At 41.2% G+C, this 18,520-nt stretch overlaps 1 protein-coding gene across 1 annotated transcript in view; it reads right to left on the reverse strand.

The window, feature by feature from the left end:
* Nucleotides 1–224: 224 nt before the first annotated feature.
* Nucleotides 225–18,520, reverse strand: part of POLR1A (RNA polymerase I subunit A) — a 33,202-nt gene continuing 14,906 nt past the window's right edge. Inside the window, exons 17-34 of the mRNA XM_071557000.1 lie at nucleotides 17,810–17,892; nucleotides 17,538–17,696; nucleotides 17,119–17,217; nucleotides 16,082–16,234; nucleotides 15,820–15,902; nucleotides 14,937–15,102; nucleotides 14,232–14,453; nucleotides 12,836–13,050; nucleotides 12,053–12,220; nucleotides 11,271–11,406; nucleotides 10,661–10,818; nucleotides 8,904–9,018; nucleotides 8,175–8,291; nucleotides 7,176–7,457; nucleotides 6,031–6,231; nucleotides 5,177–5,294; nucleotides 3,847–4,011; nucleotides 225–1,449 (exon numbers count right to left, since the gene is read on the reverse strand). Coding sequence (XP_071413101.1) covers nucleotides 1,349–1,449; nucleotides 3,847–4,011; nucleotides 5,177–5,294; nucleotides 6,031–6,231; nucleotides 7,176–7,457; nucleotides 8,175–8,291; nucleotides 8,904–9,018; nucleotides 10,661–10,818; nucleotides 11,271–11,406; nucleotides 12,053–12,220; nucleotides 12,836–13,050; nucleotides 14,232–14,453; nucleotides 14,937–15,102; nucleotides 15,820–15,902; nucleotides 16,082–16,234; nucleotides 17,119–17,217; nucleotides 17,538–17,696; nucleotides 17,810–17,892 — 2,741 coding nt within the window. The 3' untranslated portion in view covers nucleotides 225–1,348. The remainder of the gene's footprint in view (nucleotides 1,450–3,846; nucleotides 4,012–5,176; nucleotides 5,295–6,030; nucleotides 6,232–7,175; nucleotides 7,458–8,174; nucleotides 8,292–8,903; nucleotides 9,019–10,660; nucleotides 10,819–11,270; nucleotides 11,407–12,052; nucleotides 12,221–12,835; nucleotides 13,051–14,231; nucleotides 14,454–14,936; nucleotides 15,103–15,819; nucleotides 15,903–16,081; nucleotides 16,235–17,118; nucleotides 17,218–17,537; nucleotides 17,697–17,809; nucleotides 17,893–18,520) is intronic.

Below are 18,520 nucleotides of genomic sequence, written 5' to 3' on the forward strand. Positions count from 1 at the left end.
GGATCCTGCTGAGCCAACGCATTTGTTCAGCTTCACTGCAACTGGCAGGACACATGACACAGCTTTAAAGGGCTGAGGCAGAACAGAGGCCACCAGGAAAGCCAAGAGGCTCTTTCACAATCCCAAGCCAATGTCTCCCACTCTCTGGACTGATCCCCTTCAGAGCAGCCCCTCTGGAAGTGGTGCTCCTCAGCTGGCTAAGGGAGCTCTGGCACAGAGGCACCTGTGGGAATAATCAGGCGTTTAAAGCTGTTAGAGAACTTGCCTAGATAATAGTGAGCAAACTCCAAAGAATTAATCTACTTGTGTATAGTCCATGCTGATTAAAAAGTCTGATTTCCAAGGAATGGCCAACAGCTCTGGGCTACAGGATTCCAACAGCCATCAGAGTGCCAGTGATGGCTGTTGGCCCCATGCTGAACTCCCCTGGGAAACACAGCCACATAATAGAGCATTCAGAGTATTTCTTTGCAGTCTCCTTTATTAAATATCCTCTTTGATACAGAATATGTAAGCAAAAATAGTTTACAGTCTCTGTTTTGGTAATTCTTACAGGAGTCTTCAGTGTAACCACTGCTACAGCAGCTGATGTTGGCATTTAAGGAGTAAATCTTTAGCAAAAGTCAGGTGTCTCACTGTGTGAGATCAGTTCCACACAAGTTATAAGAGTAGGCATTGGAAAATGCCTGTAGAAACCATGGGAACTCTGAATTCCAGTCTTCAGACAATAAAGAAATTTATCAGCTGTGTCACAGACACATTATTCTTACTAAATGAAATAGCAGAACAGGAAAAAGCATCCTCCAAAAAGTTTATACAAGTCATGGCAGTGCACCCCAATACAGCAAGAGATAAGGAAATGCCTCAAGCACAGATGCTCCAGTACAATGTAGAAGGTTGAGCACAGCACTGCCCAGTTTGGAATGCTATTTCCAGTGCTGGAAATTCATAACATTAAGGACCATGTGACAACTGGCACCGCCCACCCTGATGGGATTCTGCCCCACAAAAATTAAGACAGTATAAACAGATTCTGCTTTGACTCCTGTCTGTCACAGCTGCTACAGGGCCTGTCTGAGACCCAGACAAGACACCTACCTTTTTTCTGTGTCAACCAATAGTCTCATTTTTCACATTGATTAAGAGTAAATAAATGTTTCTTTGGATCAAAGGATAGCTCCTATTCTCCTGAAATAGATAAGGCCCATTGGCTATCCATATTAAGAAGCCCACTGGCACAAGGAAGATAGCTGGGGACACAGCACGTGCCCTCACTGTGCAGCTGTAGAGCACACACAGCTCTTATGGCCAACATTTCAATCAGAATCCTTAAGTTATCACCAAAACATTATTTCAGGGGTTGCTTGAGGTCAAACAAGCCAGTCCCTCCTTTGACAACTTTCCCAACCACCAGGCATGCCGAAGGGGAGCGCAGCTCATCGTGGGCACCTGCAACAGAATTCAAACAAAATCGTGTTAGGAGGTGCCCAAAGGTCAGTGCTGGAAAGAAAGCACTTGGTGCCAGAAGCCACGTGGTCCGGAAAGGCTCTGCCACCTGCTGTTCACACTGAACTGGGATTTCTGGCAGCAAGAGTCCAAAACCCTCCCTACCCCTCCTACAACTGTTATCTCATCCCAATCTTTTTTGCCCAAGCAAAGAATTAGGCCACACATTACTAAACTCTCCCGATTCAGCACGGAAAGACAACACGTTCTAAATTCCAAGAGAACACAGATTTGACTTTCCAGTGAACGCATTTTGCTGATTAAATAGATCACTAAAAAAATACATGAGGCAACCATAGAAAGATTCCCTTGTCATTGCTGCTTTTTCCCTTTGTTAGAGTGAATCCTTTAAATGTGGATTTTAAATCCTTCTGGCTAGATGCAGAGAGAACTTTTCATTGGAGAGACATTCCATGAATTCCTTTGATTTTGTGGTTGTTCACTGTAGTGAAATAATGTCACAGAAACTTGGAAGCACTCCAGATGACATGTCTGGCTGGGATTGTTTTGATTCCATTGTTTGTATAAGCATCCAGGCTGTTTTTCATTCATCCTGACTATAGCAAGCTGAAATTTTATCATTAGAGCAGTTAAAAGATTGGAAATAAAACTGTTAAACTTTTAATAAGTTTGGTTATCTTTATTCTACTGATCAAAATTTAGTGAACTTTCTCTCATGCAGAGGAGGTGGGGAGGAGCTGCACCACACCAGCGTGGTTGCTGCTCTGATCTCAGCCACAGCTGGATAATTAAATAGCTTCTCCTAAATGTATGTCAGCTGAAAGAAAAACAGCCCCTTTGTAAGATCGTTAAACAGGACAGTCCCAACTGCCCTGTTTGCTCATGGGATGTTAACAAAGAGTCATTCTCCAAGCAAACAGCCCAAGGGATCTCATTTGTGCTCACTGCACACCACAACTGGATCAGCAACCTGTGCAGGGCAGCCACAAACCTTCCTCTTTCCTTCCACTGCTCAGGGCTATCAGCCCTGAGGCTCCTTTGATGGTACAGTCAAGTCTCTAGTTACATTATAGCACATTAAAGCAGATGAGATCCATGCTGCTGCAATCCCCATTATGACTCTGATTTCCAGGATGGTGGTATCATTAACTCCCTCTGCTTTGTAACCACTGCAGTGTTCCTGCCAAGTCACCGTGCCCTTCTGTCAGTATGCACTGAATGCCTTTATTTGTAATATTACCCATAAATTACACTTCAATTGGCAAAAAAACCTCATGGGATTTCATTTCCAAGTCAGTGTGTAATATGACATAAATCCAGAGGGTGCAACAGCAGAAGAACATCCTCTTCTCTTCAACTGCACCCCAGATTTATGACTTTTATTATTTGCAGCTGAATTAAGTCAATTGTAACCAATACTGTTCATTAAAACCCAAATTACCTTCCCAGAAAAGGTATAAAGCAGCATTAACAAAAAGGAATTCAGTGATAAAACTATCTCTGACATTTGTGCAGGGCAGCTTAGGGCACTAGCTGAAGAGATGGGGCTTTCCCCATTTGGAACTGGGAGCAAAGGACAGAGCACAGCAGCATCCAAGGAGAGCATCCAGCTGGCAAGGGACAGAAACCAAGTCTGTTTGCAAAAGGGAGATGAAATTAGCATCCAAAGCACGAGATCACATAACCTGTCTAATGACAGACTTAAAGCACAAGGGTGTCTTTGATAGAACACCTTGAATGCAGATGGCTAGTGGTGGTCCAAATGTCCTGAATGATCCACACAGCCATGTAATATCTACCCCTTCCAGAATGGCAACTAGAGGGCAGAAAGGATAGTCTTGGGAATCTCAAATGGCACCAAAAACATACCATTAGCAAATGAGTCTGACCCTTTATCTGTTTTTGAGGAAAAATGCAAAGATAGTAAAATGCTAAATCAAAGTTACAACCAGGAGGTCTGTTCTGCTGAATAACAAGTCTAGGGAAGATATGGAAGTTATAAGAGAGGCACAAAAACCAAGCAGAGAAGACAACTGTAAGAGCAGAGACAGAAAAAGGCAGATTTAGTAGTCTGTTGCAAAGCTTTGCTGTAACAAATCTTAACAACCTTTAGGTTTGTTATAAAAATGCCTATCTAATTCTTAAAGAAAGGAGCCACAGACCCCACAAATCATATGTGGGAGCCGACTTCATTTAAGCTGACAGAATTTTATTAAAAACACCTGGAACGTTTTCCTGGGCCAGGGCTTAATTAAAATTTTAGCCTCTGGCATTTTTTTTCTAATGTAGTAATGCTTTACTCAAAATAGTGGAAAGTTATGACAAAAACCAAACTTATGTGAAATGCTGCAGCGAGAGACCTCAAACTAAACCACTTACCCATCATTGTTGCTTCCTTCAAAAACTTGTAGCTGGTTTCAAATGTCATCTGTTGCAGAGGGGAGGAGTTGGACTGAATTCCAAAACGATTCAGTGGTTTATAAATTCCTTCAAAACACATGTAATCTGCCACAAGCGAAAGGTGCCGAGGGTCTACCACAATCCCTTAGAACACAAGGAAGAGCAATCATCAGAGCATTCAAGGGCTGAGTGTGTCGGGTCTTTTAAATAAATCAGATCTAAATTAAACTCCTTGAGTCCAATCAACATGCAGAACACCTCCATTAACAATCTTCTGTCAGTGTGTATCTGCCCTAACTGCTCCCCTCAGATATCCAAGAGAGGCAGACCTATAATACTGAGCAGTATCTCTCCAGGGAAACTGAAATGTCAAGAATGCTGTAAGGCAGAAGAATTTCTCTGCATAGTATCAGTATGGTCTGCACCATCTTTGGTTATGCAGAAGGGGATCACAGAGCCATCCATCTGGGATGGACAAAGCTCTATCCCCTCACCTCGTGGCCTGGGCCCTGGAGTCAGAAAGGTTCTGATGTTCTCTGTGAGGCATCCACAGAAACCCCTGTTTAGGCTAAAAAGAAATATCACTGATTTCTAAGTAACAGTGTAATGGGGGATCATTAACAGCTCTGTCAACATTTACCAAGCAGTTCTTGAACAACTTGAAGGTCAGACCATTCTGGGCTGCCAGCTGGCAAATCTGCTTCATATAACTGCCTGCTAAAATTCCCACTGTATTAATCTTCCTTCTATTCAATAGTTTAATTCACAGCTCACTGAAAGGCAATTCAACGTGCCCAAATTTAACAGCCTTATTCAGGCAGCCTCTCCAGACTGGAGTCTCTGAATAACCTGTGCAGACAGAATATCCAGACAATGCAGTGCAGCTGCTGTAGGAAAGATGTAAAAGTTCAGGTGCCTTGATTCTCATCATTAAAAATCCAGAATGAGGCAAGATCACTCCTGTTCTCAGGACCACTACACAACTCTAACAACTGGCTCCCTCAGACATCAATAATTAATTTGTCTGGACCTTCCAGCTTGCAAAAAATATACCAGAATAGAAAAGCTCTGGGAAGGGGGGATAAATTCCACCTCATCTAGTGTATTTTTCTATTGATTAAAAGAAATCTAATAAATTAACTAACAAGGTCTTTACAGAAGACATTACAATGACCAAAATTATGAAACTCTGCAATTCAAAAATAGGCACATAAAACGTCATGCAAAACCATAGCTCTAAGCACTGTGGCTGTATTTTCCCATATTAAGGGTATTAAAGACTACCTTTAAAAATGTAAAAAAATCTTACCATATACAGCAAATACATCTTTTATTTCCTTTATAATCACCCTCAGGGCTGATTCAATTCCATAATTCTTAGCCATGGCATGGATATCATTGGAATAAAGTCTGTTCAGGTCCAAAATCTGAAAGCAGAAAAAAATAGAGATGCAAATTTGGACAGTAGCTGCTCTGTATTTCCGAATCAGCTAAGCTAAGCTAAGCTGGCTTTTTTCTCCATTTTTCATGAGCTTAAGCAGCATCAACAATTACAGAACAACCAGGCAGCAGCTCAAACACAGACAAAAACAATTCCAGGGATATATGTTTAATCATTATATACATGAATAGGAGTACTGGAATCAAAACTCACCACAGGAGAAAATTAACTGAAATTACAAAAAGCAAACTAACAAACCATCCCAAGCAGCAGAGGAACATGGTAAAGTCTTCCAAATACCACAATGCCCAGTGTGTCTCAGCCAATCTGGTCTTTTGGCAAATGAGAAGATGTATCTTAAAACAATCCTGTATTTGTAGAGTTATAGGCCAGATGGGGTAACAGACCTATTCATCTCCAAGCACTGCAATTCATTTAGATGGAAGAACTCCCTCAAGTAACATTTAGAGAGACAGTAAGAAGCATGGTGTGAAATTATCTGTCATTAAGCACTGGCTGCTGCACAAACACTCATTTGCAAGCTGCTCGTGAAAAGAGGCTCTGCTGAGCTCTGACCATGTCTGGGGTAAAAAGGAGGAGGAATAGAGTTTAAGAGCTGAAAAGGCTACCCTTTTCACCCCTGATAAATTGAAATGGCATCCAGCATCTCCCCTAGAACACAAAAGATCATTCAAGTTCGGGATTATAAATAGATTACACACATCAGAGTATCTGAACAGCTCTGTCATGTTTATCCCTTCGGTGTGCAGAACGAATTCCTTCTCTCCTTCCTTATTGGTGCTTTCATTCAGCAAGCACCTCGTGATGCCCTTCACCTCGTGGATCACCGTGCTGCGTGCCAGGGAGGTGAGCAAGGAGGACACATCAAAGTACACCTTGGTCAGAGGCAGTGCCAGGGATACCTGGCAGGGAAGAAACAACACAGCGTAAGGGAGTCTGAACACCAGGCTCAAAAGCAGCCTACTTCTTTTGAGGCAAAAAGCAGGCAACTGCAATTACCCTAGTTGTGTATTTAGGGACATAAATGTCTGACTGTGACTAGAGCTAAACGATGCTAGCACGAATTCCCCATCCCAGGATCATTCATTCACATTGCTGTGGAGATCTCTGAACTTACTGTTTTCTTGAGGTGGCTTTTCTGGGGGAAAAGGATGGGTATCTGTTTGTTGGGGGGTTTATTTTAGATTTTTTTCAACAGTCCAGCCATCACTTTTGTTCACCAAGAGCTACACAGCAGTCCATCATATTGTATGGCCATATTTCACAAACAAAGATTTGGGCAGGGCTCTCCCCACGTGCCCTTCCAGCCTGCGCAGTGGATTTTTTAGGTGAGGCACAGCGTGCACAGAACTGGCCCCACCGTTTAAGTCCTGAGGTCCATCTGCCACGGCCGAGCGAGCTTGGACAGTGACAGGGAAGTCCTCGGGACTGTCACAGCTCCCAGTACTGACCGGGGCTGACCCTGCTGAGCATCCGAGATGTGACGGGATGGGATGGCAGGGAGGCACTGAACTGCCAGGGGACGGTCCCACTGAGACTGGAACTCAGGACCTTGGGATTCAGAGTCCAGAGTGTTCTCCTTTACACCGTGGGACCGCCCTAGTCCATCATATATTTAAACATTAAAACACAAAAAAAAAACTGTCAAAAACTTGCTTTTAAAAAGAAGTTTCATCAAGTGTTCTGAAAACTACAGATTACTAAAAATTGTGTCAACAAGCACATTTGCAGTGCCACTTTCTGTATTCATATAGGATTCTTGAGACAGAACAGTGCACTGAAAAGATCCATTTGTTATGGAGCTACTTGCAACCCCCCAGAGATGATCCAGGCACCACCAGCTTACCTCACACCAGAGTTCATTTTCAGTGTCAAATGTGTAATCCCGTATGGATGGGTGGCTGTCCAGCACAGCACTCACTCGCACCTCTGCTGCCTGAAGCAATCGATCTTTCCCTTTTTTAGTCCGAGACACGAAGGAAAGAGATTGAGACTTTTCACCCTCTGCTCTATTCTGATCTTCTTCAGCAGCAGGAGTCTTTTCTTCTTTTTCTGATTCAGCCTCTTCATCTTCTGCATTCTCATCAACGTTTTCTTCCCCATTCTCTTCTTCGCTCTCATAATCAACCTGCAAAGAAACAATGTTGTTTTTATCTGAGTCAGAACCTGCACAGAAATAAAGCACAGTTTAATTCAGGAATATTCTTCACTGATGAGATACTGCAAGTATCTCACCTATGGCAAAATGAAAATGCAATTCTGTTGTAAAGAAAATAGTACAACAGATTCAATTCAGTCTCTATTTCTTTATAATCTTGCCATTATTCCACAGCACAGTCTGGGATGCTACAGGTTGTTGGGACTGTAGCACAATTTAGTTTTCTCTTCCCAAAAAGTCTCATCACTTTCCATAATCCAACTCTGAGGATGGGATTCCCTCAGGATTTTCAATTCCACTCTCTTGATAAAATTAAGGCAACCCAGTAATAATTATGCAGTAATTATGAAGTACTAAACCCAGAGGAACATGCAGAGCCAGGGAGAGTATTTACTAAGAACCACAGCAGAGTTTTGAAAACAATTAATGGCATGAAATTAGCAAGAGGTCAAGTTAAGGTGAACTTTGATTGCCAGACACATCTACCCAATGCTGGAGACCAAGGATTCCAAAGAGGTCCAAATGAAAACTGATCAGGACAAAGCAGAGACTTTCCTATCTCCTCTCACGAGGGGTTCGGGTTTTTTCCAGCATGTTGCTTCATTGGAGATTTTCCTTCCCAGCTCAAGCCCAGGCAGAAGAAAAAGGCAATTAAAGAACAGTGCTGAGCACCTATAAAGTCATTACCTCTTCTTCTTGGTTCTTCCTCCGTTTTCTTTCTGTAGCATCACCATCCCCTTCATCAGCTTCTGCATCAACAATGTTCTCTTCTTCCTCTACTACAGCCTCCTCATTATTCTGTGTCTAGAAACCCAGGACAGATAGTCAGGCTGACTGATAGGAAGCACCAAGAGCATCAAAAGGCTTCAGCCAAACATCTGGAATTCAACAATCCCTTGTTTGGTGTTCTTTCTACCTTTAAGGACAAATTGATTTCTATAAGCCCACTACTATAAAGAAATGAAATTACACTCAAGATAACTTCACATTAAAAAAGGTGAGTGTCTGCAAGGTGGAACAGCAATCAGCCTCCTTGTGGCAGTCCTTGATGGGAGAGGAGTGGCAGAGGGAACATGCAAAAGCCTTTCAAGGAAAAAAGGACCTTCCCAAAGTTTTGACAACCACTGCTACAAGAGGACACCGATCTGGGAGCAAATAGGGTAATAAGCTTTTGTCTCAGTAAAGCTAAAATAAGCAGGCATTTTCAGTGTAGAGTAAATTAGGATTTAATACACAAAAACTTTTAATTTCCTTGTTAATTTTATGAGAATGCAGATGGTTTATGCATGAAGAGAATATTTTAAGTCGCAATTCTGTATTTACACATTTCATGTACCCTGAAACACGCACTTTTTTCTAAATTTTGCTTCTCAAAAACAGGTAGTGAGACATTTTTCCAGAAATGTTTTTCTGTACCTTGCCTTGGTCATCATCTAAATCTTTCCGAGTTGTCTTCCGAGTGCTAACTTCACTAAAAGATGCCATCTTTGCAGTCTTCCTTTTAATTGCTTCCAGAAAAATTTTGAAGAATCTGACAAAAAAAGCAACCCAGAACGTCAAAGCTCAGCAGTGCCACAGTCAACCTGAAGTCATCAGAAAATGGATTTATTTTTGCTAAAAGGCCAGTCAACTCGTAAGAGGGCATATTCCCTGCTGGATGTAAAAGTACTTCCAGAGTAAGGCAAGTAATTTTTCTTTTCATCTCTTTTCCTTTAGGAAACAAAATGTTGGTATCAGCTCTCTTACTATCACAGATGTAGCCATGCATCCAAACCTTAAAATTATATGCTCATTTGGATATAAAATCTGCACATCAAATTGACCTTCAGAAGAGATGGTTCACCACTGGACTTTTTTTCCTTTTTTAGACCAACAAGCACATACAAAATAAAGTAACCCATCTTGAACTCATGTGGCCTGAAGGAGAAGGAAATCAACGAAACTTTTTAAAAAAGGCACAGAGTGGCTAGAGAGCAGCCAGGCAGAAAAGGACCTTGGAGTACTAATTGACAGGAAGCTCAACATGAGTCAACAGTGTGCCCAGGTGGCCAAGAAGGCCAATGGGATCCTGGCCTGTATCAAAAATAGCGTGGCCAGCAGGACCAGGGAAGTGATCCTTCCCCTGTACTCTGCATTGGTGAGGCCACACCTTGAGTACTGTGTTCAGTTCTGGGCCCCTCAGTTCAGAAAGGATATTGAGATGCTGGAGCGGGTCCAGAGAAGAGCAACAAGGCTGGTGAAGGGACTGGAGCACAAGTCCTACGGGGAGAGGCTGAGGGAGCTGGGGTTGTTTAGCCTGGAGAAGAGGAGGCTCAGAGGTGACCTCATCACTGTCTATAACTACCTGAAGGGAAGTTATAGCCAGGTGGGGGCTGGTCTCTTCTCCCAGGCACTCAGCAATAGAACAAGGGGGCACAGGCTTAAGCTCTGCCAGGGGAAATTTAAGTTGGATATCAGAAAAAAATTTTTTACAGAGAGAGTAATCAGGCATTGGAATGGGCTGCCCGGAGAGGTGGTGGATTCACCATCCCTAGAGATCTTTAAATGCAGATTGGACGTGGCGCTGGGTGCCATGATCTAGTAAATGAACTAGAGTTGGACCAAGGGTTGGACTCGATGATCTTGGAGGTCTTTTCCAACCTAATCGATTCTATGATTCCATGATTCTATGAAAACAAAAATAGCTTTCAATAGACCCTTATTATTAAGTGTTCTAGTTTTAACTAAGCATATTTGGTCAGACTTGGGGATGAAAGCCAGGGATAAAAAACAAAGGGGGAAAAATAGCCAGCCTTTTGTTATTAATTTTTTTTTAATAGTAAGAATTAAAGTTTAATTCTGTTCAATGAGAGCACTAAGGGAGACCTAAAGCATTGAAACATTTTTGCTGGTAGTAAGTGGTTAAGCACCCAAAAATAAGGAATGAGATGTTGCTTATTTGGCTCTTCGAGTATATCAGAGACATGTGAAAGGTCTGCCCTGATAAAATTCTGCACTGTCACTATGCCACAGATCCACAGTTTTGTTCAAGACATAAAAACAACTGTGCAAATGCCTCTGGTCGCACATCCACAGGAAGCTCTGAAAGTCGTGCCAGCTGTAGTAAACAACAGGCAGAACCCATGACAAGGCAAAAAAAGAGTAAATATTAAAGTACCTGAAAGCAAACTCACCTTGTTTCCATGAAGTGCAAGATCTGCCTGGGCTTCACACACTTCTCCTCTCGGTAATACTCATGGGGCAAGAAATTGAATTTGATTTTGTAGAGGCGATGCTTGTTGTGCTTGCACTTCACATGCAGGGATTCCTCTATGTCCACTTTCTGCAACACCTACAAAAGCCCCAAGTAAAAATGCTACTTCTTTGATGAAGACACTTCATTTACTCCCTGCAAATCCACTACTTTCCACTGGAGACAGAATTACACAAGGCTAACTGGCAAACTTTACTGGAGGTTTTGTAGCAGCTCCCAAGGAATAGGAGTCTGCTTTGTCTGAATTATTACCTTTCCTTGACCTTCCAGAGTTTGCAGCCTGTGACAATGTTCTACAGGTTAAATTGAATTTAAGTCTTATACAGCCACAATCAGTGCAATTCCTTCCAACACTCCACTTCTAGCAGGTATAACAGGTTCAGCAGGTGAAGAGAAAGGACCCTCTCATCTTGTGCCCACAGTTACACCTTCAAAAATGGAAACTCCTACTAAGCCAGCCCTACTGATCAGCTTGAACAGGAGATTTTGTTTTGCTGACTTTCAAAGGAGGCACTGAATAGGAGGCTCACCTCAGCTAAACACACTCTTGTGAGCTGTTTCTTGAGCTGTTTGACCTTCTTGAGAGCTTTCTTGGTATTGAACACAGGAACACTCATCATTGGCGTCTTAATATTCGCACTGGCCACCATCAGTATCTCCCGCAACCTTTAAGCAAAGAATGACCTTTCAAATAAGGCAATAAAAACACTTTGCAATCAGATAAGTATCTAATTCATTCCATTAGGCACATGCAGGAGCTGCCATACATCAAGAACTGTGGTTACCACTGCACTGCTCCTCTTCACTGTTCTGGTTCCCCATCAGCCACAGCACAACAACAGCAGCTCCACTGCCTCAATTAGATTATTCCCCTCCATTATGGGAAGAGAATAGATATTAGAAATTGCTCCAAGAAGAATCAATGAAGCCTGTTTCCTACAGATGCATAATGGATGCTTCCTCATACATTCTCCCCCTCTCCTGGCTCTCTGAAGTAACACAACCACCTCCCTAAGTCATCACACACCCACACACAAGGCCAGGTCAGCACCCATGTCATTCAGAACAAACTGATGATTTGCCTTACGTCAGATAAGAGTAAGGGGCACTCACAAGTATTTTCTATCTGGAAAAAGAACCAAAATAACTGTAAAATTATAAAACATCAAAATAGTTCTGAACAGGCACAATTTTCTATTAAACTAAAGGGTCATTTACCCTCAGGGTTACACTTACATCTGCCAGTGAGAATAAGCACAATTATAGATCTAAGTGCTTAAAATAAAGGACTCATTGAATACTTTTTTCTCACCTTGGGATACCCAATGTGACATTCATTTCACCTCTGCCAGCAAAGTGAAAGGTATTCAGAGTCATCTGTGTGGAAGGTTCCCCAATACTCTGAGCTGCAAGAAGACCCACAGCCTCTCCTGGGTCACAGAGAGATCGCTGCCACTTTAAATACAACAAATCCTTTAATCTGAAGACAGAAATAAGAGCTTTAGCTCAATGTACACAGTCAAGAACTCAGACAAGGGAGAAACATTGCTCAGTTCAATAGTTATGTCTTTCAGCCAATTTCTCCTGGTAACTTATGGGGAAATACATTCCAGAAACTGTAAAATTTTCTATCCCAATCGGATCTGACAAACACAGCCCATTAACCCAGAACTGGGGCCTTGGCCAAACCATATTTTATTTGTTGCCAATTCCCAGAATGTCAAAAGAGAGTCCATTTGCTCCCACTTGGTCTTCTTAACTGCCCTGGTAACTCCAAGGTGTGTCAAGAGCATATTTTGGCTTTTAAGGTTACTCTAAAGTATTACTTTATATGTAGCGGGACAGCAAAAAGCCTTTGCCAAAGCCCTCAGCAGAATGGAAAATTCAGGTTTGGAAGAAACAGATAACCAGGACCTCCCCACTGCACACTAAGCACTCTTGGCTTTCAGGAACGATTCTGAGACTCATTGCTTTGTTTGACAAAGGCCACAACAAAACAAGACGTGGTAAAGACTTTTCAGTTTTAGCAAATTCAGCAGAAAAAGGTATTTTGGGTTTTGGCTCAGAGCAGAGAAGCAGAAACAGAAGTTTTTACCTATCAGAAGAAAGTGCTGGGTGCATATAACTCTGGCTGTTCTCAGATTCCCATTTACTGATATACCCTTCGACTCCCTTTTCAAATGTTTCTGAAACAGAGGCAAAGTAACTATCTGGGCGCCAAACACTGAGGCTTGGGTCAGGACACTTATTTGTCTTCTTCAGATACTTTCTTCGTTTCTTCTCATCCAGCTCATACCACATCTTCAATAACTGAAAGCAAGAGGAGATTGTTAAGCAGACTGATTTATCCACAGTGAGACCACACACACCCAATAATGCTTTCATGAGCAGCAGCAAAGGAGAAAAGATAACCTGTGTTAAATATAAGGGTGTATGTACACACCAAACAGCCCAGCTACAAATATGGTGTTCTGCTTTTTCTGATACCCAACACTTATGAACCCAAATGATTTCAGGATCCTTTACAAGCCTGGAATAGTCCAACTTATACAACCACAGTAACTACTCCAGAACTCAGTGAAATACAGCCTCTAAGAATGATTTTAACTTGATTTTAATCCCCTCAGCATACTTGAGTCTTTACTTCTAGCTACTATCACCTTGCCTATCCAAAGATGGCATGAAAAAGGAGCTTCCCTAATTTTCAGTTCTAAACATTCAAGTCCAATAGTCCAGCACGTTGATAGGCTTTTTTATCTTCTTCAGTTTGCTGGTTTTTCAAGTAACATTTTAAATGCTGTGTTTCATAAATGAAATAGCTCATCCCAACCTTAAAAAAATCAATACAGGAAGTGAGATAAACAGATCTTTTACAAGTCTTGCTGTTTTATGAAGGAAGAACTGGCTTGACATGGAGATCTGTCCACTGAGCATTATAATATATTGCAATAGAAATAAAAATACCTGCATCTACCTATCTACTGAAAAGAAAAAGTAGGACCTGTTTGCATTTTGCGTCCATACATACCATTTTCATTAGATAGAGATCAGTGTCATGAGGTACAAGAGGCTGAAGTGATTTTTGGAAACATTAGGCAGGGCTGGCTCAGCCCTCTGATCTTTGGTATTTAAAGAGGCTCTCAGCAGACAGCTGTCCATGCAAGGGAGATTTACTCTGTGTATATGAAAGAAAGCCCCATGCAACCCATCACCAAACAAACCAACAAAAGCAATCACCCCAAACCATCCATGAACATGAGCTGTTTTCTAAAACCAGATTACCTCAGTTTTCAGCCCTGCCCAAGCACCAGGGCCCACAGACTTTAATAAACAAATTTCAGCTTCATCATGCACAGCTGACACATGATTCCTTCTAAAAGTAACTTAAGTAGACTGTGAAACACTTTGGAACATACAAAGTAATTAAAAAAAATACTGAATTCTGCAACTTCTTTTGAAAAGTTTGGTCAATTCAGCTGCTTCTGTGGTACCTGTAAAGTAGCAGGATCTCTTCCATTTTTTATTTCACCTCCTGGAATCTGTGCCTTCACACTTGCCATTTTCTTTTGGGAAAACAACAGAAAACCTCCTTCTCTTTGCACACACTTTTGGTGCCTGGCTCGCCACTTTTTGATGGCTTTGAACTGCTGGTTGGCTTGGTGAGACTCCATCCTTGCTAAAGCTTCATCCAGATGGTTTGTCTTCTGGATTACCTACAAGCAAGTTATGTGTGTGATTATTCTTCTCTTGATGTTTACTGTAGCAGAAAAGGCAAACCAAACTGAAAAGGTCATCTGCTACCACTCAAAATGTTTTCAACCCAAATGAGACAAAACTCCTTATAACTTTATCAGTGCCATTCTATAAATAAGTGATGATACTGGTAAAAGGAAGTTAATCAAACCTGACAGACTGTAAAGTAAGATCATTTTTGTTGAATTCAAGTGCAGAGTTAAAACAGACAGTGCTTGGTGCTCTGCTGAAATGGAGACAACTTAAATCATGCTGCAGACTTAAGGTCTGCTTCCATATTTTGAACACAGTGATACAATGGCACATAAAAATGTAGGTTAGTCTGAGAATAACTGAGAGAAACAACTGTTGCCACTGGATCCCTGACAGATATGCCAGATGTTAACCATGCATTTGAATCCCCCTTTTATACCATATAAATACTGAAGATTTAGGTGTTCTACCTCGTAGTTTTCTGCAATGAAAGGAAACTGCTCAGGTTGTAAGAACTGAGTTTTAGGGATATCAAGCCCATCTTCTCCATACAGAAACTGCACCACACTGCCATCACTGTCTCGTACAGTCAGGTCATACTGAACTACCAATCCTTCCAGATGTTTTATGATACACCTATTCCAGGGGAAAAAACAAATGGAAAAAAATGCTGTTAAGAGGCTACAAAGCAACAGTGATGATGTAACTCTAACACAAAAAATACTGTTTTCATTAACCTCTTAAGGGTACTTAAGGGCTGAACAGGAGTTTTGGAAGCCAAAAATCATACAGACACAATACTCAGGTGAAATGCATAATGATATTGGCAAAGCTTTCAGCTTGTTGCTCCCTCCAGTCTCCTTGGACTGATCTGACTTAAAATAAAACAGTAAATTACAATTTCTGTTGTCACCCTAGGAGTTGTCTGCAAGAAGGGGACATCCCTCCTTTAGAACCCCTCACTACCTTCAAACAATTAAGAAGTTCCATCTTCTTCCATATACTGGAGGTGTTGCTGTAACCAAGATGAGGGTCACTCACCATGGCCAAGAAAATCTAGAGTTGCCTGGAGTTTTTACATCTGTACTTGTACCAGGAAAAAGATTTCTCCAAAAGGAGAAGTTGCTGCTGCTAATGTGCCAGAGGTAAGTTAGAGATAATAAAGTTCCACTTTATTATCTCTCAAATACTTGACTTAGAACAGACATTCATCATTCAGACACTATTTGTTAAAATGAAGTACAGTGACATTTATCTAAGACATACAGGCAGTTCTGGTCTACAGCACTCTTCAAAAAACAAAACAAAAAATCAACCAAACAAAAGGCTCCAATTCTAAACCAAGCCCCTTACCTTTGCAGGTACCCAGAACGGCTGGTTTTGACAGCTGTATCCACAAGACCTTCCCTGCCAGCCATGCAGTGAAAGAAGAATTCCTAAACACAAGCACAACACCATCAGCATTCTGCTGAGAAGTACACCAAGACTGGCAATTTATGCTCCTCCTCAAAAGCTACATATGAGAGTATGGTGAATAAAGTCCCTTTATCTATAATTGCCGACACTTGGTATTAAAATAACAAGACTTTAATAAACTTCAGTTTATTAAACTTACAGAAGGTTTGATCCCAGTGAGAAATCTGCCAGTCACAAATCCTCCTGAGCTGGGGGAAAAATCATAAGGCTGAAAACATGGCAGTGATTTCCCAGATGCCATCAGTGGGGGTCTTCGACCTTCCAACTCAATCTGGCCCAGCAAACAAGAAATCTAAATGTGGACAGGAAAAAAGGAAACATCACTTTTCCATCCAACTTTTTGTTCACAGAAGCTTAATAAATTTACTTGAAAAATACAGTAAAAAAAATGTAAAAAGTTCCCTAAATTCTCTGTAGCTAAATGTGTCTTGTTCATGAAACATTTTTGCTACTGAGGAGCAGGAAAACATGAAGACTTTATCTGGTCTTTTTAGTTATTCCAGCCCCAAGTTATCCTCAGCATTTTCACTCTCATTCTGTATGTTTAATACAAAGAGATGTGAAACTGAAAATATTGTAAATATTTTTATTTAGGTCCCTCCATTACCCCCACCACCTCTCACCAGTGTATCAAAAAGAGAACAAAAATCTAAAACTAAAACAGTTTCTCCCTTGAGCTTTGGTTATCCTGTCTTATCAGAAACAGAATTTTAGATGGCAGTTTTATGGTGTTTCTTGCTTGGTGTCTTTGTTGCAGAAGGCAAAATGAAAAAGCATCCTTGCCATTTCTATAAAAATCAAAGATTTAGTTGTTCCCATTCAGTAGTGGAAGAAGGAAAGAGGGTTCAGTCTCCAACAGAGGCCAGAAAAAGTTCTTTCTCCTACAGTAGGTTTGTTTGTATAATCTGCAGAATTCCTTCAAAAACACCAGGTCTGCTGTTTCAATAAATCCTCATGTACTGAGAAGCGATTCAAAAACAGGTTATAATAAACAATGACTCTCCTCCATCACCAATGAGGTCTTTATTACATTATTCTAGAATTTTTCCATGCCAAAGTCCAGAATAAGAATCTTGCTTTGGTATTAGATATTCCCACAAGAGCTTCCCAAGAGCTCACATTCTAGGACAAATCACATCAACACACGGAGCTGCTGAGTATTCTGGCTGTCATTACCTGCATGGTATTTACAGTGGATCCTTTGGCTCCTGACTGTACCATCAACTGCAGATTGTTCTCTGGAAAGCTCCTGTGCAGACCAAGGGGCATACAAACCTAAAAGAGTTGTGGGGGAGTGAAGGGAACAAAAACAAACATTATTAATAAAATAATAAACCAAAGCAGTTCCTGTTGAAGGCTTTAATGAAGTGAAAAAACTATCACAAATATTTCTACATATAATTTTAAAGGCATTTTGAATATTAGGTCATCTTCTCACTGAGGGAGAACAAGGCTGAGGTGGAGAGACAGTATGTGAAGCCTCATGCAGGGGACAGATGGAAAGCTACACCCCTCAGAAGAGTCAGGAACCCCTCATTAACTAAGTAAGAGAGTCTCCAAACAAGATTAGCATGCACAGATGCCTTGATGCCAACCTTGTTAACTTCATTGTTGTAATTGTTTACTTCCTCCTTGAATTTCATATCGACCATGTTAAAATCCCTCTGGTCTTTGCAGAGATGGGCATCCTGCCATTTCCCTTGGACCTCCTCACATGATGCTGTCTCTGGCAAATTAAGAGCAGCTCTAACAGCCTGAAAGTAAAATATGGGAGGGGTTTAGGTGTTAAGCAGGCATGATTAAACAGGACAGGATTTAAAATATTTTTAATCATGGGACAAAAAAAAAATCTGCAAAACAGACTTACTTCAATACCACTCTGCCTTGACTTTTCAATGATTTTTTTTCTTTTGTGGTCTGCTTCAGGTTTAACCAAAATATCTTCAATCCCTGTTAAAGAAGAGACACAGAAAACAATGACCTAAACTGAAAAAGGATTGAGGAAGGAACAACATTTTGTGTCAGGGATTTTGAGAGCAAAGAGCTGGATAAAGAGGTCACAATTAAAGTTATAATTCTGCATTTTAACAAGAAAGAAAAACGAGTGGCTTTTTGATGGAGATGTAGGCTGTCAAAAAAACCATGCAACACCAAGTAAGGGTGTCAAATCAACTCCCTAACTTAAGAAGTCTCAATTCAGCGATTTCTAAAAAAATATTAGCTGGTGCACTTGCACCAACAAATGTTTTCTGGGCTAGCCACATCAAACTGCTTTTATTCTTTCATCCACATTAAAATTCCTGTTAGCTGAACACTGTTCAATCTGGCATTTCCTAGTTTTCTTAAAAAAAGGTAAACTCAAAATACAGACTCTTGTGATGACAGGACCAGGAGAACAACAGAACAAATTAAAGACTGGAACCCCAACTCCTGTAAGCTGTTTGTAAGGAGCCCAAAGACACTGAAATGGCCCCTGAAATGGCTGTGTCAAAGCACCACATCCCAGACTGCTGCTCCAGTCCCACTTCTCTTTTTCTCACGTTTTAACTACCTGGTGATCCCAGGCTTGTTATCCTTT

The sequence above is a fragment of the Pithys albifrons genome, chromosome 5 (assembly GCF_047495875.1).
Source record: "Pithys albifrons albifrons isolate INPA30051 chromosome 5, PitAlb_v1, whole genome shotgun sequence".
In the NCBI taxonomy this organism is placed as follows: Eukaryota; Metazoa; Chordata; class Aves; order Passeriformes; family Thamnophilidae; genus Pithys; species Pithys albifrons.